Source organism: Macaca nemestrina, chromosome 1, assembly GCF_043159975.1.
Source record: "Macaca nemestrina isolate mMacNem1 chromosome 1, mMacNem.hap1, whole genome shotgun sequence".
Taxonomy (NCBI): Eukaryota; Metazoa; Chordata; class Mammalia; order Primates; family Cercopithecidae; genus Macaca; species Macaca nemestrina.
This window is the reverse complement of record NC_092125.1, coordinates 16,117,809-16,145,600: the sequence shown is the minus strand read 5'-3', so window position 1 is coordinate 16,145,600 and position 27,792 is coordinate 16,117,809. Positions and strand designations below refer to the sequence as shown.

Here is a 27,792-nt window from a genome sequence, read left to right as displayed (position 1 = left end):
ATCCTCCAAGGTGATAGTATTAAAAGGTGGGGCCGGCTGGGTGCAGTGGCTCACATCTGTAATCCCAGCACTTTGGGAGGCTGATGCAGGTGGATTATGAGGTCAAGAGATTGAGACCATCCTGGCCAACATGGTGAACTCCATCTTCACTAAAAATACAAAAATTAGCCAGGTGTGGTGGCAGGCACCTGTAGTATCAGCTTCTTGGGAGGCTTGAGGCAGAAGAATCGCTTGAACCTGGGAAGCGGAGGTTGCAATGAGCCGAGATCGTGCCACTGCCCTCCAGCCTGGCAACAGAGCGAGGATCCGTCCCAAAAACAAACAAACAAACAAACAAGAAGTTGGGGCCTTTGGGAAGTGATTGGGTTATGAGGGTGGGGCCCTCATGAATAAGAGTAGTGCCCTCAGGAGAATAGACATGAGAGAGCTTGCTCTCTCTCTGCTATGTGAGGACATTGCAGAAAGATGGCTGTCTGCAAACCAGGAAATGGGCCCTCACCAGTCACTAGATCTGCTGGCACCCGATCTTGGACTTCCCAGCCTCCAGAACTGTGAGAAATAAATGTTTGTTGTCTAAGCCGCCCAGTCTATGGTATAGTTGATGCAGCAGCCTGAACTAAGACAATTTCTCTCCATCTAGTTTTGACAATTCTTATGTATCGAGTTGCAGTGAATTTTAACATATTCTCTCTGAGAGGCACAGGATTGTAGCTAACTTGTGTGGCTGGTAGACACACCTGCCAAGATGGAGGCAAGGTTGGCATTCTCTTGGGAAAGTTGGGAACCGAAGAATGGTTGCCTGAACAGAAGGTCCAGCAACCAAAAATCAAACCAAAATTTTCCCTTCTCTTACATCCCAAAAGGCCTCATGAGAGGTACCTTCCTGGCTGGGAGGCCTGGGCCAGAGGACAGGATCCATAAAGAGTGGGAGAGTGGAAGGAAAGTTAGAGTTAGATCAAACTGGAGACATTTGAACCTAATTCTGTAAGTAACAGGCAGGTAAAAGAGATTTTCAAGTCCCAAGGAAACATGAGGAAAGCTGTACTTAAGAAAATTCCCCTGAAGCTTCTGGGATTAAGAGGAACAGACCAGTGATGGGGAAACCAGCCACCCACAGTCTCATTTCAGGAATAAAGTGATAGGGACCAGAACTAAGGTGCAGGCTGTTTACCAAGAGATAAGAGGAAACATGTAGATAATGGGACTTCGAAGGGACATTAAACATGGTCCCCTGCACCAGAAAAGCTGCTTTGAAAGAAAAGGTTGGGATGATTTACAACCTTCCAGTGAGAACATTGCGATTAAAGCCGAAATGCACAACACATTTTCAAGATTGGGCTTCTTGGTCCTTCAATTTCCCTTCTTAACTGATATGAGTACTTTGAGAAACAAATACGAGTTTTTGTTCCCAAAAATCAAATTGGATTCTACAAAAAGGAATCTAACTGGATTCATAAAAAAATCCAAAATTTCATCAATATGATTACATTTAAAACATTGTAAATGTTTAAAAATATGCTGAATATTTATTTTAGCTGAGTTTTAAAAGGATCATTGCCTTCATTAGCCATTGCAGCATGCCAGGCACTGGGCTGGTGTTCTGCATATACCTAGCAGTGAGGTGACCACAGAGGATGTTAGACAAGGGACAAAGCTCAAACCACCCATAGAGCACAATCAGACCCTAACTCACAAAGTGGACATTCTTAGACATAGGTAGAGCTTAGCCCGTGCTTTTCAAACTATAGATGGGACTTATAGGCACAAACGTTGGGATACTTATGTTGGATTATTAGAAAATGTATTTCCTTTTGTGGTCACATAAGGTTATTCCTGAATTGATCGGGGCTACAAAAAGGGGAGACCATCAGATATGGCCATTGCTGAGCTCTGAGCAGTTCACTTCCACAGCCCTGAGTGCACATTACAGGCTGGGAACACAAGATGTGTGAGACAGGGCTCAGTCCCAGCGAGGTTCCTTGATAGCCCCTTCTAACATCCTCCTGCATGTACAGTGGTAGAGATATTAACAGGACGAGGGCCCCCGTAACATTTTTCTTAAAGCTGGAATTCTAAATTTATATTGCCTCTTGTCAGCTGGTTACATCAAGGGCTGCTTTGTGACCAAATGAAATAATGTCAAAAAAAGACTTTAAAACATTTTTGAATGATTGTCATTTTTAAGAAGGTCACAGTGGGATTCCCACCGCCCTCCCTCCCTGCCCCATAAACTTCTCCTGCAGTTTCCATGTCATGGCAGGGAGGAACTTTCTCAGCTCCTCTTCTACCCACACTCATTTTCCAGGGACAGAATCCTAGAACATAAGCTTGAAGGAACATTCAGGTCATCTATTCCCATCCACCTGCTCTTAGAGGACATCTCTGTATTTGTTAGACCTCACTATATTTAATTTGTGGAAAGAAAGAATTGTAAGAATTTTATATTTCAGGCTGGGCATGGTGGCTCATGCCTATAATCTCAGCACTTTGGAAGGCTAAGGTGGGTGGATCACTTGAGGTCAGGATTTCAAGACCAGCCTGGCCAACATGGTGAAACTCCGTCTCTACTAAAAATACAAAAATTACCTAGGCGTGGTGGTGTACACCTGTATTCCCAGCTACTTGGGAGGCTGAGGCAGGAGAATCACTGGAACCCAGGAGGCAGAGGTTGCAGAGAGTTGAGATCGCACCACTGCACTCCAGCTTGGGCAACAGAGCAAGACTCCGTCTCAAATGAAAAAAAAAAAAAAAGAATTTTATATTTCAAGGAGCCTCCTTTAAGGTCGCGCAATAGAAACAAAATTCATGTAGAGATTTTCTAGGTCTTAAAATATTTATTTTTCTATCCATTGGATTATAGTTGCAAACTTAAAATTTCTTATTCCAGTTTTAAATACTAGAATTTCTAATAAATCAGCCCCTAGGGAGAGGTAAAAATGATTTTATTTACTCAACAAAGTAAATCAAGGGACAATCCTCTCAACTGCTGTTTAATTCTGATTCTGACGAATAGGGCTTCCCTGCCATAGCAAAGACTCACTTTTTGGAGGTTTCAGCTTCCCTGAAACCACCAGGGCCAGACACAGAAAGACTGAGTCTCTCTCTTTGGGAGACACTGTATGAGCCATGACTACTGCCATCATTACCATCACTAAGAAGCTGTCCTGGACACTTCCTATTCCCTAAGTGTTACACATTCACTTGGTAATCAATTCTGTTTAGATTAACCCAATCTTAAAGACAGGGAAACAGAGTGCTAATAGTATAGATACATGACTAAGGCCACAGACAAGAACCAAAACAACGAATAGGATCAGCTTGTTGAGCCACTGAATGAGTTCAGTTCTTTACTACCTTAGTGGCAACTTCTCCCCTAGTTCCAGTTTCTAGTCCTTCAGCAACACTGGACCTGTGTGTCTTTTAAATTTTATTTTATATTTTGTACAGACAGGGTCAGCCTCTGTCACCCAGGTTGGAGTGCACAGGTGCAATCATAGCTCACTGTATCCTCAAACTCCTGGGTTAAAGTCATTCTCCCACCTCAGCCTCTGGAGTAGCTGGGACCTCAGGCAGGCACAACCACACCTACCTAATTAATTTTCTTTTTCTTTTCTTTTCTTTTTTCTTTTCTTTTTTTTTACAGATGGGGTCTCACTATGTTGCCCAGGCTGGTCTCAAACACCTGGCCTCATATAATCCTCCTTGGATTACAGACATGCACCACCGTGCCTGGCTTTCAGTGTCTTTTAAATGTGATACTGGGAACCTAGAAGTGTATTGGCCCAGTATGCAATAGAGAAAAAAGACAAAAGTAGGTTTGAATAATTTATAACTTGTTTGATTTTGTGAGCCTAGCACAGATTTTACATTGTAACAATTTTACATCCCAAGGAACTTCATATTCTTTAAGATCTGCCCATACGAATAAAATTTGTTCTGTGACCTGTCTGGCAAGCTAGATTTTAAATGTTTAAATTTAAACCTTTAAATGAAACAGCACTGGTTTTTCACAGAATTTCTATTTCACAACACTATGTATTTATGTGACACTTATCAATTTAAAAAGGAATGCTTCAGAGTATCTTATCTGATGTACACATCAACCTGGCTATGCAGACATAATTTCCAGGGCGCTGATTCTCAAGAGACTCGTCTTGTGGAAGGGTCTGCTCTTTTGAATTTAGAATCAGTATTCTTCTTTTATCACACACTGTCTAATGAGGCTTGACAAATTACAAGCCAAGGTTTCCTGAATTTATTTATTTTCAACCAGCTCATGGGAGAAAACGAAATTAACCAAATCACTAAGTACACATTGTAACTCACACTGGGCAGTTTAGAAGCATAAGAATAAGAAACTTTGAAATAGATGATAGTTATCTCTGTGAGTGATATGATTTCCCACTACTCCTGCCCCGTTTAAAGATGTGAAAACCAATGCACCCAACTCTACTCAGAAGAGTCCTTAGAATAAATATTCTAATTAAAGAATATTTAATTCAAAGTTGTATTATTTTCTTTTTCTCCCGTGAATTTATTTTTGAGTGCTGAATGTTAAGATATGCAGACCCTGTTCACGTTCAGCAAGAAGCCCTCTTTCTTCCCAGTTTCGCTATCTAGACAAACAGGACTTTGTCTCTCCTATTAACAGGTCACACAATTTGCAATGAAGAAAAATATGTGGTCAGGGATTCTGAATGGATAACTCATTATTGTATGGGCAAGTTTGGAACCAAGGGATTTGACAGATTACTCAATTTATACAGACCTAAGAACTAAGCATTTGCTAATGACCTGAATGTTGTCATAGAGCAGAGAAAATTCTAGATAACTCCAAGATTAGTGGGAACGCTATCTCTCTGTATGGATTAGCCAGCTAAGATAAAGGTTTGGGTTGGATTTGCTTTAGATAAGATTCAGTTACACAGATATTTTTAAATGTCCCCACAGGCCAGTGATTATGGGGTGTTAGCCAAACTATGAGATGGCTGATAACATTTCACACAGACAGAAACATAAATCCTATTTTTTGATATTTTCCAGACGTGGTGGTAATGTGTAGCTACATCCTGATAATTGTGCCTTTTGCTTTCAATGTTCATTCTACAAGAGCCATCTAGGTTTCATGACTTTAATTAAGTCTTGCAGAATGAACATTGAAAGCAAAATTGCTAAGACAGCCAATAATTCAAACAGCTGAGCTGCTAGAAGTGACCTACAAAGGTGCTACCACAATAGCCTTTTAGAATGAATTCTGGTAAAACCAACTTTTGTTTAATTTCAACAACCAAAAATACTTTCTAAAATGGTTAATCATTTTTTTCTTTCATATTCTCTCCTTATTTAACCCACCTTCCTCCCTCTGTTCCTTCCCTCTCAAGCACCGGAGTCTACTGTACAGGCCGTGGACTTTGGGGTCAGTCACATCTAGGTGTTCATGCTCCTCTACCACTGGTGACTGTGTGGCCGTGGGCACCTTACTTAAATTCATTCGCTCAGATTTCTCATGTCGACAGTTGGGTAATAGCACCTACTTACTTTATAGAGCTGTTATAAGGAATATTTTGATAATACAAGTAAAGAACCTAATATGGTACCTGGTATGTACTTGGTGTTCAAGAAACTTGCAACTGTCTACCTTCTCATCCAACCAATATTTACTGGGCATCCTACCATGAGCCAGTCAATGCACTGGGGAGAGTTACGTGAAAAAGCCATGAAGCCCCGGCCTTTGAAGGGCTCACAGTCAATGGAGTCTGACTTAGTTAATTTTTCATAGTCCGCAGGAATAGAAAAACCTCAATGCATAAACTTTGTAAGTCTATTGAAAACAAACTGGCTTTGGTTTTCAAATTATTATTTATAATGTTATTATCAAGAAAACATTTATTGATTGCCAACCATGTGGTCACATACCTGACACTAAGGACAAGGCCCTGACCTCAGAGATTCATGATCAACACAAACACTCAAACACAAATATAACTTTCATTACAACTTTATTTTAAATAAAAGAACAAAGTAATCTCTATTATTTTTTGTTTGAACTATTAGATGAGCAAAAACTGTATATATTTGATTGATGGAAATGTAGAAAATATATACAAATGCTGTATCACTCATCACAAGGAAATACTGAGAAGTGAGTAAGTTGAGGAAATAAAGTTACACAAATAATTAAAAAGGCAAATGCCCATATAACACCATGCATTTATGGTATCATTGTTTTCTCCTGCTTTCCAAAAACTCATCTTATTAGATGACTCTTTTCTATTTCCTAAGACCTACCTCCTGTAAGACGATTTCTGGAAAACAGATCTCACCATGAGAAACATGTAGCAGCCTTACACTAATGAGGATTGTGCACGCATACCTCCATGCCTAGATCAACTTCATTTCAGTCACCTCAAAGCCTTCCATGCAGATGACCCAGCCTTAGACTACAGGATCGTCTTCATCCTCCCATGAGACAAGGCTGCTTTACTGCATGCAGTTCACGTCATTTGCTATGGGAAGCCCAGGATTCCCTGCAGTCTAATTTCCTTGCCTCTCTATAGATCACATTTTCTGATCCCAACTTAACTGTTCCACCCATCCAAATCTCAAAATCCTTTCACACATGCCTCTCACCACTTGGTCAGCACTGGAAGACATCCTTGTGTTTCTCATTGATGCTCTCAGGCCATTCTGTCATCCTAATCCCATGCTCCAACTCATTGCCATCTCCTATGGCCTCTCTGGTCATTCCCACTCCTTCCATAAAGATTGTGTCTCCGGTTCAGTCACTCTCTCCACCATGCCTCCTGCCATCACTCCTGGGGATGTAAATAGCCATAGAGATGCTCTTTCCAACATCCTGGTGCCCAGTCCAATCTCTACCCCTGCAAAGATCTCATCTTCCCCTCAACCTCAGCCAGTCATTCCCAGGGTGATAACACTAGAGTCTGATTATAAAAAAATTGCTTTCCCTCTAAAGATATCAGTTTGAAACATTTTCCAGTAACCACCTCATTTTTCCAGCTCATTTCCTCTAATCTTTCAACTTCAACAATCTTTGCAGCCTTCCCAGATCCACAATTCATTGGTCCTGTTTCTTACCTCTTTCACACCCTCACTTCCCTTCATCCTCAGCTTACACTCCATGGCCAAGTATTATAATCATTGTCACAACCTTACATATTAAATACATTCTCAGCTTCATGACACTCACTTGGTTCAACCCAGTCCTGGTTAGCTCTAACTCTGCCCTTCCACGCCTACATCCACAATATTGAATGTGGCTTAGAGAAAACCACACAGTTATTAATCTTTACAGATCTCTCTTTAAAATAATGATCACTAACCTCAAGTGAGTGTTTCATGCTGCCCAGCATTTGTACTACAGGTTGAGCATTCCAAATTCAAAAATCCAAAAACTTAAATGCTCCAAAATCCAAAACCTTTTGGGCACTGACGTGATGCCACAAGTGAAAAATTCCACACCTGACCTCTTGTGATGGGAACAGTCAAAATGCGGGTGCACAGCCTACAGTTTCTTCAGTGTCCCCAAGGAGAAAAAGACCGTCTTGGCCATTTATAAAAGTCACACATCAGAAGGCCTCCTCATCCCTAGAGGACCCACTTCTTGGTCTCTCAACTGCTTCTCATGTTTCTTCCAACCTAAATAAATAAAATGCAGTGTACATTAACCTTTTAATCAAACCCCAGCACCCTGGGTGGAGACCAGGAGCCTGCAGCTGTGTGCTGCTGCTCTTGCCTAGCAGCGGATCCAGGTATTCTGGTGATGTCACTGAGCTGCACAGGTACCCTGAACACAGCATTTATTCACGGTATTAATGGTGTGTCACTTTTTTTTACTGTTAAGTCCTTATGTGTGAACAATTATAAGAAAATAAATGCTTATCAGTAGCACATAAAATCAGAGTCAGGAATGATGGTGATTCCAAACAACCACAGATTGCCCAATGGGTGGCTGAGATGGTGACACCTGGCCGGGCGCGGTGGCTCAAGCCTGTAATCCCAGCACTTTGGGAGGCCGAGACGGGCGGATCACGAGGCCAGGAGATCAAGACCATCCTGGCTAACACAGTGAAACCCCGTCTCTACTAAAAAAATACAAAAAACTAGCCGGGCGAGGTGGCGGGCGCCTATAGTCCCAGCTACTCGGGAGGCTGAGGCAGGAGAATGACGTAAACCCGGGAGGCGGAGCTTGCAATGAGCTGAGATCCGGCCACTGTACTCCAGCCCAGGCGACAGAGTGAGACTCCGTCTCAAAAAAAAAAAAAAAAAAAAAAAAAAAAAAAAAAAAAAAAAGAGATGGTGACACCTTTGCTGTCTGATGCTTCATTGTACACAAGTTTTGTTTCCTGCACAGAATTATTAAAAATCTTGCATAAGATTGTCTTCATGCTATGTATATAGGGTTTATAAGAAACATAAATACGTATGTGTTTAGACTTGGGTCCCATCCCCAAGATATTTCATTATGTATAGGCAAATATTCCAAATAAAAAAAATCCAAAATCCAAAACACTTCTGGTCCCAAGTATCTCAAATAAAGAATATTCAACTCGTATATTTCCCTATTCCCTTGATTCTTCCATTCCTATTCCATCTCTGTAACACCCGCCCCTACCTGCCTCTGTGCTGTATGTTCTCTCTTTTCTCCCACTTCTGTGGATGAATAACCATGGGTTTCAACCTCCCAGTCTCATCCCAGACCTTTGGATTCCCTCACCTGCCATTGTAGCAAGCCCTCCTCTTTCTTTTGCCTGAAATTCCTCCATTCTGTTTCTTCTCTGCAGTGGTCCTTCCGAAGCCCAGTCCTGCCACCAGCCGATAGACTAATGCTAAGGCACACTGGCCTTTCTTGTTCTAGCAGGGATCCAATAGTTGCTCAACTTCTGTGACACCAGCCATGGCCTCCAGCCATGGTATATCTCCCAAACTGGGAGATATAACAATTATATCCAATCTCCCCCCTAGGAGGGAATTATCTTCACACTGCAACAGGGAGAAGTTCAACTTTCCCCTAAATATGTCCTGTGGTGGAATTATTTTTTATCTTGTGAACTGATGAACTGTCAAAGCTGGGAAGAGACTTAGAAATCACATTGAGGCTCTAAGGAAGAAATCAAGGTTCTGATAGGCCAAGTCACTTGCGATGCTCTGTATATCCTGATAGAAAGTGGGGATTTTGCCTAACTAAAAAAAGATATGGAGTTTTCAAGGGTCTATGCAAGTGACAAAATGAATTATACACCAGTTTTTCGTGTTTAATGAACTAAATAAACACTATGATACAAATTCCAAACAAATACCCGAAAGCAGGAATGAGAGAAGAAGGTGAAATGGTGAGGTGGAAGGGGAAGTCCTGGTTAAGAGACAGCCATGTGGGTTTGACTAGCTCTACCTCTAACTTGCTGTAAGCCTTGGGAAAGCCTATTCGTTTCTCTGGGTTTGCTTTTCCCATTAGTTAGGTGGGAGGAAGGGATGAGACTACCCCTTCGGAGGGTACTTGTCACCATCACACTCTCTGCATTCTCTCCTTAGCCCAGAGTTCACATGCATCTCACAAGAAAACTCCCTCCAATGCCTTCTGCTTTCTGTTCGTATTCTTGATCCTTCACCTCTTCACACAGTATTTTCAAGTTGCCTGGCTCCTGCTGTTGGCAGCATGGTGATTCCTCATTCATTTTTCTCCTGTTCTCATAGAAATAAGCTAACCCATCAGCCTAGGTCACTTGACTGACTAAAGAAGAGCAGAAACGGACTCTCACTTTCCCATCTTTCTGTATCCACCTAAACAAAGGATGGTTAAATGGGATTTACGATTCAACAGATTCCATTTCTTTTGAAAACCCTTGAACTTGGTGCCCCCCTTTGGCCTTCTAACATTCATTATCTATTAATTTGACTTAGATTTAAAGCCAATGATTAATCTGTCCACTCTAGAATGTTTTCCTGACAGGCTCCCTGTTTAGGTAGATGCAAGTAATACTCCTGAACTCAAGAGCAGTAGGGACACCACAATCCTGTTTTCTTACATTAACAAGAAAATAATTTATTTCTATTCTGGAATATATAAGCCAAAAGAATAGAATAGAAAAATGGGGCTTCCTCATTTGTATTCTTTCTTTCTTTCTCTCTTTTTTTTTGAGATGGAGTTTCGCTCTTGTTGCCCAGGCTGGAGTGCAATGGCGCGATCTCAGCTTGCTGCAACCTCCACTTCTTGGGTTCAAGTGATTCTCCTGCCTCAGCCTCCCGAGGAGCTGGGATTACAGGCGTGTGCCACCATGCCCAGCTAATTTTTGTATTTTTAGTAGAGATGGGGTTTCACCATGTTAGCCAGGCTGGTCTCGGACTCCTGACCTCAGGTGATCCACCCGCCTCAGCCTCCCAAAGTGCTGGGATTACAGGCATGAGCCACTGTGCCCATCCTATTTGTATTCTTGATATAGAATTTGTATCAATCATTCATTATGGTACCAGACAACAGAAATAGGATGTGCCATGAACCTTGATCATTCTTTTGGGCTATCTGAGATCTACGCCCCTATTCTAGGTTTGGGCAATTATGTACTGCACCAGAACTAGCTAATTGTTCACCAAAGCCTTTTACTTTTTTTCCTGGGTACTCAGCTAGATAACATTTCCTAGCCTCTTTTGTAGTCAAGTCAATTGTGGACAGTAGAATGTACAAGGAAATGATGTATCCCAGGTTTAGGCCAAGCTCATAACAATCTTCCATGCAATCTCCCACTTACTGCCAGCTTGGTACTGAAGTCCAAGGTGGACTTGAAAGCAATGTGCTAGGGAATAGGCGGAGCTTCTATTTGCCTGAATCCTTGGTAGTGCAGAATGAAACCATCCCCTTCCCCGACTACCTCCACTCACTGATTGGACTCTATATGAATGTATAACACACGTCTGTTGCATCAGCCACTGAAATTTGGGGCCTAATAGTTACAGCAACTAGCATTACTTCAATTAATCTACCCATTTTGTGACTCTCAGGGATAGGCAGTCACCACCTCCCATCAGAGAAACTGGAGAGTCAGACACTTTCTTTCCCGGGCTCCCTTCCATCTAGAGCACACACGTGAAATCTTGGCTTTGTGAATCTGTTAAACCCACATCAGACATTGACTAATGAGCTGGAGACACAAAGAAGCAAGGTTATGTGGAATGCATTCTGGAAGGGTGGTGTTCATCCAGTTTCTGGGGGCAGCTGCGGTGGCAGTAGCAGTGTCCAGTATCCAGGCTCATGGTATCAATGACATGATGCCAGTGTCTGGATTCACCTGCCAAGATGTGACTCCTTCACAGCTGTAGTGTGATTTTAGACTTGGCTCTTGTCCAATAGCTGCAAAGCCTGCTTTGCTAGCCTTTTCAGAAGTCTGTGCCCTTTGCAACATCTTCCAACAAATCCTTCTACTTAAGTTAGCTAGACTTGAGTTTTGTAGCTCATGACCAAGAACTCTTATTGACACAATGCATCCCTTTCAGGGAGGGGAAGACAGGATACTTTCTTGGTCTACAGCCTTGGGGAGCTTGCCTCCCCTCTGGAGTGTATTTCTCATTTTCTGAAAAGAATCAGAGTCTATCCTGTGAACATTTCATGTTTCCACTAATGGCTTCAGTAGACTTCAGGGGGGAGAACAAGCCCATCTATATTTTGACTGCCTCGGGTTGGGGTGAAGTAGATTAAATTTGACCAAAATAAAGCCAGTTATTTTGGAAAACAAGAAACTGAAAAGGAAAATGGTGAAAAGAAAACTCTAAAATGTCCAAGGAGGTAAAAGAAAACAGACCTTCCCTAGGAATACTGTACTATATGTTGCAAAGAGACATAAAACAGAACAGCCATTTTAGGTTAACTGTATTCTTCCCACAATAAAAGCACGATTTAGGTTTTGTCAAGCAATGTGCTCTTTTAAAGTCCCTGTGTCCAACTACAATTGAACTGGGTTTAAAAAAAAATGTATTGTTTAAGAGTGAGTGGTATTGGGGCAGGCGAGCTGTCATTTTTTTCTCAAGACGTTGTTATGGAGCCAAAGTGACCCTTATCGCCAGGTTATATTCCTACTGTGGCTGGCAGGAACAAGGGATATCAATGAGCAATAGCAGAGATCCTCCTGGGCAGTCTTGTCTCACGTAATCTCTGCCTCTGTCTTGGGGATGGCTACATCTGTCAGTTCTGAGCCTCCTTCTGTATTTCATCTGATGAAGTTCAAGGAGTCTGGTATGTTGTAATATTGACAAATAATGCCTCCCTGTAATCATACCACTGTGCAAATGTGGCAGAGTCACTTTTTCTACCCCCAGAATCTGAGTTGTCCTTGGGAATGGCTTTAACCACCAGAATGTGGCAGAAATGACATGGTGCCTGTCTGGGAAGCTGGGCTGTAAGAGTCCTTGAAGTGTTCAGATTTCCCCTTTCCAAACCCAAACACCACCTGGCTGTGAAGATGCCTAGTCTGGCCCCTGGGAGACTGAGTGGTCCCATGGAGGAGATCCAAGGCTCCTAGTTTGGCAGCCAGCCTCTAGACCTCCCAGCCTGGCTCATCTACCTGCTGAATGAAACTGTTCAAGTGGTCCAGGTGACAGCAGCAGCAGAACCACAGGCCAACCCATGCAACAGTGGGAAATAGCACAGCATTGCTATTCTAAACCATGAAGTTTTGTGGTGGCTAGTTATGCCTCAAGATATAATTGATCTAAGATGGGACCAGAACATTTATTGTGCTAGATTAAGAAGCACTGCTTGTGTGAGGAGCTGACAGACAGAAAAAGCACTGCAAAATTCTAAAATCTCATTAACTTGTACCCTTTAAACTCAACGATTGGTTAAGTTTGCTAAAGAAGCTAAAAATGGCACAGAACTTGTGATAGAAACTAAAACTCACATTCAACTAGGTTAGCTCTAAAAGATTTTCCCTTGAATTCCAGCAAAAACTGAAAACCTTTCATCAAAAAAGGAGCAGGGGTCGCTATTCTTATATTGGATAAAACAGACTTTAAACCAACAACGGTAAAACAGGACAAGGAAGGGTATTACATAATGATAAAGTGTTCAATTTAACAAGACTTAACTATCCTAAATATATATGCACCCAACATTGGAGCACCCAGATTCATAAAACAAGTACTTATAGAGCTACGAAAAGACTAAGACAGCCACACAATTACGGTGGAGGACTTGAACACCCCATTGGCAGCATTAGACGGATCATTGAGGCAGAAAACTAACAAAGAAATTCTGGGGCCGGGCACAGTGGCTCAAGCCTATAATCCCAGCACTTTGGGAGGCTGAGACGGGTGGATCACGAGGTCAGGAGATCGAGACCATCCTGGCTAACACGGTGAAACCCCGTCTCTACTAAAAAATACAAAAAAACTAGCCGGGCGTGATGGCGGACGCCTGTAGTCCCAGCTACTCGGGAGGCTGAGGCAGGAGAATGGCGTGAACCCGGGAGGCAGAGCTTGCAGTGAGCTGAGATCCGGCCACTGCACTCCAGACTGGGCAACAGAGTGAGACTCTGTCTCAAAAAAAAAAAAAAAAAAAAAAAGAAAAGAAAAGAAATTCTGGACTTAAATTTGACACTTAACCAATGGGACCTAACAGAAATCTATAGAATACTCCACCCATCAACTACAGAATATACATTCCTCTCATCTGTAAATGGAACATACTGCAAGATCAACCACATCACATGCTCAGCCATAAAGCAACTCTCAATAAATTTTAAAAAAAGGAAGTAATATCATCCATACTCTTGGACCACAGTGGGATAAAAACAGAAATCAATACCAAGAAGAACTCTTAAAACCACGTACTTACATGGAAATTAAACAACTTGTTCCTGAATGACTTTTGGGTAAACAATGAAATTAAGGCAAAAATGAAAAAAAAAAAATCCTTTTAAATTAATAAAAACAGGCTGGGCATGGTGGCTCACACCTGGAATCCCAGCACTTTGGGAGGCCAAGGCAAGCAGATCACCTGAGGTCAGGAGTTCAAGACCAGCCTGGCCAACATGGTGAAACCCTGTCTCTACCAAAAATATAAAAAATAGCTGAGTGTGGTGGCACACACCTGTAATCCCAGCTACTTGGCAGGAGAATCACTTGAACCTGGGAGGTAGATGTTGCAGTGAGCCAAGATTGTGCCACTGCACTCCAGCCTGGCCGACAGAGCGAGACTCTGTCTTATACATACATACATACATATGTACATACATACATACATACATACATACACACACACACACAATACACCAAAATCTCTGGGATGCAGCAAAAGCAGTGTTAACAGAAAAGTTCATAGTGCTAAATGCCTACCTCTAAAAGTTAGAAATATCTCAATTTAATGACGTAACATCACACCTAAAGGAACTAGAAAAACAAGAACAATCTAACCCGAAAGCTAGCAGAAGGAAGGAAATAACTGAAATCAGAGCACAACTGAACAAAATTGAGACCCCAAAATCCATACAAAGATTCAACGAAATCAAAAGTTGATTTGAAAGGATAAACAAGATTGATAGACCACTAACTAGAATAACAAAGAAAAAGAGAGATGATCCAAATAAGCACAATCAAAAATGACAAAGATGACATTACAATTGATCTTAAAAGAATACAAAAGATCTTCAGAGACTATTATGAATATCTCTATGCATACAGACGAGAACATCTAGATGAAATGGCTAAACTCCTGGAAACACACACTCTTCCAAGATTGAATCAGGAAGAAACTGAAATGCTAAACAGACCAATATTGATTTCTGAAACTGAATATGTAATAAAAAGCCTATAATCAAAAAAAGTCCTGGACCAGAGGGGTTCACAACAGAATTCTACCAGACATAAGAAGAAGATCTAGTACCAATTCTACTGAAAGTATTCCAAAAAACTGAGGAGGAGGGACTCCTCCCTAATGCATTCTATGAAGCTAGCATCACCCTGATGCCAAAACCTGGCACAAATACAACAAAAAGAAAGTGAAGACCAATATCACTGATGAATATAGATGCAAAAATCTTTAGCAAACTACTAGTAAACCAAATCAGGCAGCACATCAGAGTTAATTCACTATGATCAAGTCTGCTTCATTCCTAGAATGCAAGGTTGGTTCAACATACACAAGTCAATATATGTGATTCATCACATAAACAGAATTTAAAACAAAAACTATATGATCATATGAATAGACATGAAAAAAAAACCTTTCCATAAAATTCAACATCCCTTCATAGTAAAGACCCTCAAGAAATGAAGGATAGAAGGAATACACCTCAAAATAATAAGACTCACCTATGACAAACAAATCGCTGGAAGCATTCCCCTTGAAACTGGAACAAGACACGGATGCCCACTCTTATCACTCCTATTCAACATAGTACTGGAAGTCCTAGCCAGAGCAGCCAGTTCAGAGAAATAAATAAAAGACATCCAAATAGAAAAAGAAGTCAAAATATCTCTCTTTACTGATCATATGATTGTATAGTCAGAGAACCCTTAAAGACTCTGCCAAAAGCCTCCTGGAATTGATAAAATAACTTCAGTAAAGTTCCAGGATACAAAATCAATGTACAAAATGTAGTAGCATTTCTACACACTAGTAACATTCAAGCTGAGAGCCAAATCAAAAACACAATCTCATTTACAATAGACACACACACAGACACACACACACACACACACACACACACACACACACAAATACCTAAGAATACATCTAACCAAAAAGGTAAAAGATCTCTACAAGAAGAACTACAAAAACACTGCTGAAAAAAATTACGGATGACACAAACAAATGGGAAAACATTCCTTGCTCATGGATTGGAAGAATCAACATAGGAGTTGAACAATGAGAACACATGGACACAGGGAGGGGAACATCACACACCGGGGCCTGTTGTGGGGTGCAGGGCTAGGGGAGGGATAGCATTAGGAGAAATACCTAATGTAGATGACGGGTTGATGGGTGCAGCAAACCACCATGGCACGTGTATACCTATGTAACAAACCTGCGCGTTCTGCACATGTATCCCAGAACTTAAAGTATAATAAAAAAAAATGACCATACAGCTATAGGCTCTATTCCCATCAAACTACCAATGTCATTTTTCCCAGAGCTAGAAAAAAACTATTCTAAAATCCATATAGAACCGAAAAAAAGCCCAAGTAGCAAAAGCAATCCTAAACAAAAGGAACAAATCCAGAGGAATCAATTACCCTACTTCAAACTATACTCTAAGCCTATAGTAACCAAAACAGCATGGTACTGGTACAAAAACAGTCACATAGACCAATGGAACAGAATAGCAAACCCATAAAAAGCCACACACCTATAGCCATCTGATTTTTGACAAAGTCAACAAAAATAAGCAATGGGGAAAGGGCTCCCTATTCAATAAATGGTGCTGGGATAGCTGGCTAGCCATATGCAGAAGAATGAAACTGGACCCCTACCTTTCACCATATACAAAAATTAACCCAAGATCAATTAAAGATTTAAATGTAAGACCTAAAACTATAGGAGGAAAACCTAGAAAACATTATTCTGGACCTGGGCCTTAGGAAAGAATTTATGACTAAGTCTTCAAAAGCAATTGCAAAAAAAGCAAAAATTGGCAAATGAGACCCAATTAAACTAAAGATCTTCTGCATAGCAAAAAACAAAACAAAACAAAACAAAAAAACAAAAACAAAAACAAACTATCAATAGAATAAAAGACAACCTACAGATTGGGAGATAATATTCCCAAACTATGTGACTGACAAAGGTCTAATATCCAGAATCTATAAGGGAATTAAACAATCAAACAAGCAAAAAATAAATAACCCCATTAAAAAATGGGTAAAAGATATGAACAGATACTCCTCAAAAGAAGACATACAAGCGGCCGACTAACACACGAAAAAAAATGCTCAACATCACTAATCATCAGATAAATGAAATCAGAAACACAATGAGATACCATCTCACATTAATCAGAATAGCTATTATTTAAAAAAACAAACAAACAAACAAACAAACGAAAAAACAGATGCTGGCGAGGCCGCAGAGAAAAGGGAACATTTATATACTGTTGATGGGAATGTAAATTAGTCTAGCCACTGTGGAAAGCAGTTTGGAGATTTCTCAAAGCACTTTAAAACAGAACTACCTTTCAACTCAGCAATCCCATTACTGGGTATATATACTCAAATGAAATAAATTGTTATACCTACCAAACAGACACATGCACTCATATGTTCACTGCAGCACTATTCACAATAGCAAAGACATGGAATCAACCTAGGTGCCCATCAACAGTAGACTGGATAAAGAAAATGGGGGTACACACACACCATGGAATACTATGTAGCCATTAAAAAAATGTCCTTTGCAGCAACGTGGATGCAGTTGGATGCCATTTTCCTAAGCAAATTAATGCAGGAATAGGAAACCAAATACCAGATGTTCTCACTTATAAATGGGAGCTAAACATTTGGTACTAATGGACATAAAGAAGGCAACAATAGACACTGGGGACTAGTAGACGTGGTAGGTAGCAAAGGGGACAAGGGTTGAAAACCTGTTAAGTACTATGAGCTGTACCTCAGTGATGGGACAAATCATACGTCATATCTCAGCATCACACAATAGATCCATGTAACAAACCTACACATGTACCCTCTGAATCTAAAATCAAAGTTGAAATTATATTTAAAAAGGAATACACTGAAAAAAAAAGAAAGAAAAGCTCTCAAAAGAGCTGAGATTCAGAAATTCAGAGAGCAGCACAGTTCTATTGTATTATTGCACTGGAGGCACTTATTTCCACCATCTCTCATGACATTTTCTGGCATCTGTGCTAAATGTAGGGGAAATATCCTTTCTGTGATTACTCTGTAGAGTTTTATCACTATTCCCCTCCTCAATAACCTTCTGCAAACTAAGCCCTCTAAATTAGATTCTTAAAATTCAGAAAAGTGCACAGAAGGCACACCTAAAACACGGAACCTACCACTCTAGAAAAAAAACATTTTGTATACATTTATTTAGGAATGTGGAAAGGCACGGATATTCACAAAACTAATGCTAGAAATTCTCATCCAAAGAACCGAGATAACTGATCATCTTTAGACAACGGTGTTCAATTGTCCTTTTGTCACAGTGAGGGTTTGAACAGGTATGAACTGGCTCCTGCTCACCTTTCTAGCATTACCTATAATCACTTCCAAACTACCTGCTGAGAACTACATCTGATGACTTGGTGCTTTCTTGTCATCACATCTGCTGCCCCTCTTTCTCCTCCACTGAGCTGACCCAGACTCCAACCTGACACCAGTGCCTCTCCTCTGGTCCCTAATGTGGCCCTAGCAGGACACTGTCATAATACTCATTTCATGGGGTACTCATTTCACATGAGCTCCTTCCATACCTGTCTTCTCTGTGAGGCTCCCAGCATCTTAAGGTGGGGGCTTCACTTCTGTATTCATGGTACCTACATTAATGCATGACATGTAATCAGTGCTAAATTAATATCTCCTGAATAACTGTCAGACTGTACGTACTAGCTACTTGGCACATTCACTTGAATGCTTCCACTACCAGACCAAAAAGTCCTATTCCTCTTTCAGGCTTTCCTGTTTTAGTAAACACACCTCTGCCCACGCAGACACTCGATCTAGAAACTTGGGGGGCACACAGAGCCTCCCCTCTCACTCACCCCTAACAGCTAGCCCTTCTGATTCCACCTCCCAGTCTCTGGGCACTTCCGTGTCTCTGCTGTCATCTTCTGCTTGGGTGTCTACAATGCAGTCCTAAATGGTTTCCCTGCTTCTACTTTTGTCTTCCCCCAGTACATTCTCCACACAGCCACCAGACCAATCTCTTAAAGTGTAGAGAGGGTCAACCATTCCCTCATCCAGAGTCCCTACATGGCTCCCCGTAACATAGAGAATAACATATAGTCCCTGACGCTGGCGGGGAGATCTCACATTACTGGGCTTCCTGCTGCCTCATGTCAAGTTGCTGCGAGTGCTGGTCAGCCCTAGTCACTTGAGTCCTCCCAGATGCCAGGAATGCTCTGAGATGCTGCCTGACTCATGCATTTAGCAGTTATCAGTTCCTGCACTGGGGACTTTCTTCCTCCTGGTCTCCTCTCGAGGCCTTCCTTGACCATCCCATTGAACGTGGCACCTCCTCACCCTCATCCTCTGCAGTGACTTTGGGTTTCAGAACCCTATTTACTTCCTTCATAGCACTTGCTCCAAGCTATAATAAGTTTGTTTGCTTGTTTACTTGTTTACTTTAGGTGTCTCTCACTGGGGGTAAGCTTCATCGGGATAAGACTCTTTCATGTCATGTGTCCATTGTATCTCTAGTATTAAAACACTGCCTGATACAGAGGAGATGTTCAGAAAACAACGCAGGAGAAGGCAACAGGTACATCATTTATACCACTTTCTGAATCCCGCATAACTCCAGCTCCTGATTCACAGGAAAACTGGGGTTATACTTTCAAGATTCAGGCAGACTCAATAACCACAAAGCAATGAGGATTCATGAAGTGCCTTCTACATGATCTCATTCAAACCACACAGTAACATTATAAGGCACCCATTCTCATTATTATTATTTTGCAGATAGGAGAGAAAAGCTCTAAGACTTTAAATGATTTGCACACAGCAGATCCCAACACCTGTGGCCCACAGAAAAAGGTCAGGCTGACTCCGTTTGGAGCCCCGATGTTCCCCACAACCTCCTGTGGCTTCTGAGCTTTTCCCAATGGAAAAAAGCGTTGGGATATTTATTCCCAAATCAATATCCTGATTTGCTAATAAACCAATGTCATGGTTTGCTAATCCACAAGTTTACATGCCATTCTATGTTTTATGTTTTTATTCCTTCAGATGACTGTAGTTTATTTATATCAAGGTAGTGGTGGCAAGCTCTCTTTCAGTAGGAAGACATTACGTTTTTCCTGTTTAACAGTGACTTCTTCCTAAAGTTTTGCTTGATAATTAACTCAAGCAACCAACTGTCAACAGTTTCCGCAATGAAGAAATTCTTACCTCGGAATTCCAGTCCTCGAAGTTGAAAGGTGACAAGACCATTTCCAATTTCAATCAGGTGAACAAAGGCATTGAGGTCATCTGAAGCCAAAATAAAGCAATCGCCAGAGCTGTAGTTGCCCCAACGACCAAGAACTAAGTCTCCACAGAGGGACTCCTGGAGGGTCCTTGTCAAGTGTTCATAAAAAATGGAATTGAGATTGTTGTCATCATTCCCTAAAGGTAGACAAGAAATATGATCAGTGAATGCCTACTTCTTGCTGTGTACCCAGACCTAGGAAACAGTGAGCTGTCATCTGATTAAGGGCAAAATCAGACTCTTTATATACATAAAAGAGGAAAGATCTGTTCTTCCCACATTTCAGTGGATTATATGGGACCCTCCTATTTTTTTCCCTTTATATTCTCTCTGTATAACTTACAGGCAATAAGCAGCATCATTTTATATATATGTGCTATAATATATAACACAAACAATCATTGCTAGTATTTGTTATATACAAATATATATTTTACATATTATATAACATATAAGTTGTTATACTATATATAAATGGATACCATTTGTTCTTAAATTATATATACATTAAAAATTCAGGTTTATTGAAGAATAATTTATGTAGGGTAAAATTCACCCATTTTAGTGTATGAGTCTTGAAAAATGCATATAGTCATATAGCCAGCTCTTAGAATAATGCATTCATCTGCTGTATATATGAGTGTGTTCTGTTTCACCTTTGAGTAGTATCCCTCTGTATGCATGTGCTACAGTTTGTTTATCCATTCATCTGCTGAAGGACACTTGGGTTGTTTCCAGTTTTGGTGATTATGGGTAAAATCACTACCAAGAGTCATGAACAGGAGTTTGTGTGAATATGACTCTCCCCGTTTCTCTTGAGTAAATGCTTAGGAGCAGGACTGTTGTTCTCCAAAGCGGCTGTAACCTTTTTGCATTTCCCCAGCAGTGATTGACAGCTCTAATTCTGCATCCTTGCCAGGACTTGGAATTGTCCATTGTTGCTTGTTTGTTTAACTTTGGCCATTTTAATTGGGTGGATAATGACATCCAAGGAAGGGTGAAGGAGGAAGCTGCAAAGGAGATGGAATGATGGAATACCTTGCTTCCCAGTGGAAAGCCAGGGGTGCATGTTGAGTAAGGGTGAAATTAGGAGTGCGTAGTACATTTCCTATATCCTCCCTGCTGAGCTCTGACTCTTTTCCCTCCTTTCAAGGGATTTCTCAAGATGAGGGATATAAGATTTTTTAAAGAGCAGATTGGATAACATGGGAAGTCTTCCTGGTCTGTGGTCCTGTGGGTGGAGTAAGCATTGGGAGAAGCCTAGGAAAAATGTTCACATTCATGACTTTTATTTTAGGAGTAGCTTTTCTTTAGGAGAGGAAATTATGGCTCTGGAAAGCCATAGGCATAGTTGTCCCAAAGAGGAAATGCCTAAAGCAAAACTCAACATTCCTTTCTGGATTGTCTATTTGAGTGGAGATGGAGATTCGGGGAGGACAGGGATGAAGACTGCAGATCTAACCGGAGCATCTCTGCTTTGTATCCAAGGGAACCGGGGCACAATCAGGGTGTGGAAGGCAGGGAGTGGTACAAGGAGGTGAATACGCCCCAAGTGTACTTATACGAGGAAGATCACCAATCCACCTCTAAGAAATCTACAGAATAACACTATCAAATTGTGAATATCTTTGCTGGCCACTCATGACAGTTGAAAGCTGAATCAATAACCTAATTATGATTAATGGAAAGAAACTGTTCTGTGGGCTGAGTCATGCCATGTAGTCTAATAAAGTATCAGTATGCTTAATCTTCTGTGCAGATGAAGCCTCCTTGACCTGCACTATATTCATTTTCTCTGATGAAGCAGCATGCATTCTGAGACACTAATTAAAGATTACTTTCAGTCTCTGGCACTTTGAAAGGAAAGGCCTGAATGAGAGAATTAGCCTTTGCTTAATTGTTCAAACTGTTCAATGTTTAAATAAAACAAAACAATTAAAATCACTAAAAGTAGAGATTCAACTCAGGGCATCTTCTTAAAACACATTGACCACACATCTGCATAATTAGATTAAAATGAGACAGCAATTATGATTCACTAACAGCACAATGTGCTTGGGAAACTGTCCCTCTGCCTCATATCAATAGGCTTGTAACATCACAGTCCCACGGCTGCACCTCAGAGATACCAGTACCTCTCCTCCCTCATTGTACTGACATGAAGTTCAACAAAAAATAAGCCTCTCTCTCCAGGTATCTCAAATTTCAAATTCTGATTTCGAATTAATCATGTATATGCAATTCAAATACAGATAATGAGCATGATATAATTGTTCCTAGGCAGATTTGGGGGCACAAAGAAGGGAGTGAGGAGGATAAAAATAGAGAACAGTTAAAATTTGCATTCTAATATGAGGAAGGAAGAAACAGAATGGTTAAAAAAGGAGATTGATTATGGAAAGAAAAAAGTAAAATAATCTTCTAGCAGGTAAATCCTTCCATAGCTTAATGCTGACCAAAGTTTTTGAAAGCTTCTAGATCCTGGATCGTGGAATGGTTTGCCTTCAAGGACATTATCATGCTGATGTTTTTCCAAAGAACTTTTTTTTCCTAAAAGACGAATCTCAAGGTTTATAGTCTGTGTTTGAGGTTTACTACACACAAACTAAAATGTCTTGATTAACAGAGTTATCCAATACTGAGCAAGGTCCTAATCAATTCTAAACAGTGGAGCAATACACTGTCAGACCAAATCAGGATGCTTGATCAGTCTACCTACACAGTTTCATTCCACGGTCAGCATATTAACTAAGATGTGCATTGTCTCCACAATGAGTACAGAGTGAGTATTTAATTCTTCCTTTTGAAAATCCATCCATATAGCAATAAATAGTTTAAAAAGAGAGAAGAGATCTTCTTACCTGGATCTCTTTCAATTTGGACTGCCAGTCTTGTGTTGGAATTATCCACACGCCTTGTACTAGAAGAGGCCACAAAAGGGTAGAAGGTCATGATTAGATCCCCCCAAGCGGAAGAGTTGGTTTACAGAACCAGCTGCGCATGAGTGGAAAATGCAAATGCGATAGAGCTCACAGGTTAAGACGATTGCTGTAGTTTTACCACACTGCAGGAAGAGAGGAGTCTCATGACAAGAAAGAGAGAGAACAGTACAAGAAACACATGGAGGGGAGAGATGAGTAGCTCTCCGATTTGGAGAGAATGGCCTTGTGTCTTAATCAATTTGGAGCCCCAGATCTGCAAAATCAAAGCAAGTATTTAGGCCGAACATGGTGGCTCATGCCTGTAATCCCAACACTTTGGGAGGCTGAGGCAGGCAGATCATTTGAAGTCAGGAGCTTGGTACCAGCCTGGCAAACAGTGCAAAACCCCACCTCTACTAAAACTACAAAAAAGATTAGCCAGGTGTGGTGGTACACTCCTATAATCTCAGCTAGTTGGGAGGCTGAGGGAGGAGAATCGCTTGAACCCAGGAGGCCAAGGTCGCAGTGAGCCGAGATTGTACCACTGCGCTCCAGCCTGGATGACAGAGTGAGAATCTGCCTAAAAAAAAAAAAAAAAAAAAAAAAAAAAAACCAAGTGTTTAACCTGCCAATACAATGCCACCCTCTTTCAGAACTTGAGAACAGTGTCCAAATGGGTATCTTTCTCTTTAAATTGATTTCAGGAAATGGTGGTGAGTAGTCAACATCTCCACCACCTGCTTTCAGGAGCTGGGTATACTCTTATAGACCTTTCTTAGGTTGAACCATGAGAATGAAAGCTCTCAGATCATCTGCAGCCATGGTAACAAGTGGCCACTAGAACCAGCTTTGAACCTATTCCATCATGGAAACACTCCTCAGTGCACAGCTTTTGTAAGGCAGCCAGTCCATGACAATCCTGGCTTCTGAGAGCTAGCTGACTCACTGCAGACTTCTGAGGGGCAACTGATGAACAACAGGCTTTTCAAGTAACCTCCTATACAGATGCTGTCAACCCGCGTATGCCTCCAAAACCTCACTAGTCCTTGAACTCCACACATCCCCAAAGCCCTTTGTAAGTGCACCGATCTGCTCTGCTTGGAGAGGCTATGCCAGCCTACCTTTGTCCTTTTATTTCCAATACTGAGTGGTGGTCTTTAAAGAATGAAACATGAAATTGACATCAAGCCTATGAAATTGATGGCAGTCAACTGTTTATTATCACCTGCAAAATGGCAATTTCATATGGTTAAATCTGATATATTAGCCATTAAGAAAGGACTTCCACAAATACATCAGTATCACACATAGGGTTTACTTGAAGATCTGGGCATAATGAAGGTCCCACTGACAATTGTAGAAAGCCTTGTCTTGAACACATCCGGCTCCTACTTTTTCTTTTTCTTTTCTTTTTTGAGACGGAGCCTCGCTGTGTCTCCAGGCTTGAGCGCAGTGGTGCAATCTCGGCTCGCTGCAACCTCCGCCTCCTGGGTTCAAGCGATTCTCCTGCCTCAGCCTCCCGAGCAGCTGGGATTACAGACACGCGCCACACATCCAGCTAATTTTTGTATTTTTAGTAGAGGTGGGGTTTTACCATGTTGGCCAGGATGGTCTCGGTCCGCCTTGGCCTCCCAAAGTGCTGGGATAACAGTTGTGAGCCACCGCGCCTGGCCAGTTCCTACCTTTTCTGTCACTCTGCTCTTTGCTTTCTTTGTTCCAACCCTGTTGGTTTTCCTTTTCCACCCCTTTAACATGCCCAGACCTCTTGGTCCTGTTGCTCTTTCCTCTCCAGTAGCCTTTGCAAATGTTCCCTCTATTTAGGGATCCCTTTCCATTCCCACTCATTTTTCCTCATTGATTCCTCTTATCCTTCAAGTCTCAGCTCAAGTTTCACCTTCTCAGGGAAGCTGCCTTGACTCCTGTGCTGCGTGAGATTCCTTTGTCGTGTTCTCTTTCACGCATTGTACCTGTACCTCTCTTTTGGAGCACCTGTCAAGGCTAACGTCAATCATAACGATGACAGCTAATATTTATGTAGCACTTGCTTGTATCATGTGCCTGTTCTAAGTACTTTATATGTATTAGCTTATTATTGCCTCAAAACTACCCTCTGAGGTAGTTTTATGCCCATTCTCACAGTGGATGAGGCAGAGGCACAGAGAAATTAAGTAGAGTGTTCAAGGTCACAGATCTAACAGGTGGTACAGCCAGAATATGACCTAGGGAGGCTGGCTCAGGAGCCTTTACTTTACACCACATCATACATCTCTTTGTGTAATTATCTGATTATATCTGACTCTTACATCAGTCCCTAAGTACCATGAGAGTAAGTTTGTTGCTCACAACTGGCACATAGTAGTCACTCAATAAATATTTGCAGAATAAATTATTGAATGGTCAAAAATAAGGCTACTTCTGAAGTTTTTGTCCCTATAATATTTGCTAAGAAGAAAGACTAGCTGCCAGTCAACGCTGCATATGTGGCTTATGTTTAAACATGATCATTGACATACTCTGTATAATTTAACAAATGACAAGCACTTGTCAGAAATGGTGCTTAAGAAGAAACCTAAGAATGCAGCCTTCTTTTCTGAACTTGTCTTTTGGGAATCAAAACAGATAAAAAGATATTTGGTTGGAACTATAATTTGAATAAATGAAAAGGCTTGTCTTCAGAAAAAAAAAAAGTATTCTTTCTTTTCCTGTATGTCTTAGACATTTGAGAACCATCTAGGCAAGATCCTGTTGCGTTCTGTGATGCTACGGACGGGCTGGAAAGAAGAAACACCGTGTTACATTTCAGAAAGGCTGTGAACCCCAGCATGCTGTTCTATCACAGCTTCAGTTTTCCTCACAAATACTCCCACAGCAGCTTTGAAAAATAAAAGATCTCAGGGTAGCAGAAAATAGAGCAAACAACAAAATTCTTTCTAATGAAGGCTGAAATCCCATGTCTGCAGTTAGTCCCTAAATGGAATTTTAATTTCACCTTAAGACCTACCACAAATGGAATTCTCAAGCAGCAGAATAAACAATTTTTAAAGGAGGATTAAGACACAAGAAAGTCATTTGCTAAACTCCTTAGGGAACTAAAACATCTTCTAAAACTATGTTCACTGGAAAGCTATCTTTTCAGAAGCCTGTAGAACACAGTCTAAATTCTGATGAGCAATAACTAAGCTAAGCTGCCTGTGTACCCCTAGGACCTCTGGCTCTCCACATATTCTCTAAGAGGGTGGACTGTCAGCCACGCTGGGTAATTTGAGTTTTCTCCAGTGCTTTCCTTCTGTAAATTTGGTGCTTACCCCTCAAAGGTGCTAATTAGCTCAGTAATTGGATTTCTGCCTTAACTGTCCAATCAAATGAACATCAGCTCTGTAGCTCAAAGAGGAAACAGGGCTTATAGCTCACTTCCCAATCTCAGTGGGAACATGCAATCCTGGTACACATTAGGCATGTGTCTGTATGCATGCTCTTCCTAGCATTTGCCTGACAAAGTCACTGTGCATTGCTGGGCAATGGTGTCCTGAGCACTACAGAACAAGAGCGGTGTAACAGGACTCTCCAGAGAAGTTGACTTACTGAGAAATACCCCTCTTTTATGTTAATATAAAATGCAGAGAGCAGAGCTGTCTTCTTCCCTTCAAACTTGGCCTTCCCACCCCCTGGTCAGTCTCTCTAGGTCAAGTACCTTCTGTCTCAGTTTCATCTGAGCAACTTAAGTAATTTAAAAGTAATTTTCTTTATTGACAATGCTTCAAATTCCCCTTTGTCAGTACACACAGTCTATGGTAAAAGTTGTCTCATTTTTTTGGTGAGGAAATGTTGCTGGCCAGAGTGAGAAGTTTGGTGGGGGTCTGTTCATATAGCAAATCCAAGATGGAGCTAAAAATAGACTGTGATTCTATTCATAGGCAGGGCAACCTTAAAGAAACCTGGACAATGAGAAGGCAGCCAGAGTTTAAATACAGGGGCACTGTTTCCTTTAAAATTGATTATATGCACAAGGTACACCTGGGTTTGTTTTTCCACCTTTCATTGCTGCTGCCACTAACAATCGTATTAGCTCTTGCAAAGCCCGTGGCACTCTGCTGTCGCCATGCAACATCAGAATGATTTGGCATGAGACATTTCCTGAGGACATACTGCCGTATACCCGTCAGGGTGGGCACTGCCTGGGGCCAGACCCTTCAGGTGACCTCCAGTCTTACTAGGCCTGAGTTTTGACTTTTCATACATTTGCCCTACAAGACCACAAAGCATAGCTCAGTTTGGCTGTTTCTTTTTTCAGGTTTGGCAAATGATCTTGAATAAAAATGGCTATGAGCGTTGGGTGCTTTCCTTCTACTGGATTTTGATCTGAATTTTCAGTACTTTGAAGATTTTGAGCAACCAACAACTTTGAGTTTTAAGAAAGTTTTGTTGGTTCTTTTCTTTATATTTTTGTTGTTGTTGTTGTTTTGTTTTTGTTTGTTTGTTTTTTGAGACAGTCTTACTCTGTCGCCCAGGCGGGAGTGCAGTGGCGCAATCTTGGCTCACTGCAACCTCCGCCTCCTGGGTTCAAGTGATTCCCCTGCCTCAGCCTCCCGAGTAGCTGGGATCACAGGCATGCACCACCACTCCCACCTAATTTCTGTATTTTTAGTAGGGACAGGGTTTCACCATGTTGGCCAGGCTGGTCTCGAACTCCTGACTTCAGGTGATCCACCCACCTCGGCC

At 41.3% G+C, this 27,792-nt stretch overlaps 1 protein-coding gene across 4 annotated transcripts in view; it reads right to left on the bottom strand.

The window, feature by feature from the left end:
- The window catches only part of LOC105464123 (pecanex 2), a 310,280-nt gene that overhangs the window by 53,281 nt on the left and 229,207 nt on the right, over positions 1-27,792 (bottom strand). For 3 of the 4 annotated variants that reach the window (XM_011711793.3, XM_011711792.3, XM_071074156.1), the window contains 2 exons: positions 23,014-23,072; positions 20,074-20,289 (listed from right to left, as the gene is read on the bottom strand). The exons of the other annotated variant lie outside the window; for it this stretch is intronic. In XM_011711793.3, the coding sequence (XP_011710095.2) occupies positions 20,074-20,289; positions 23,014-23,072 (275 nt within the window). The remainder of the gene's footprint in view (positions 1-20,073; positions 20,290-23,013; positions 23,073-27,792) is intronic. 4 annotated transcript variants of the gene reach the window in all.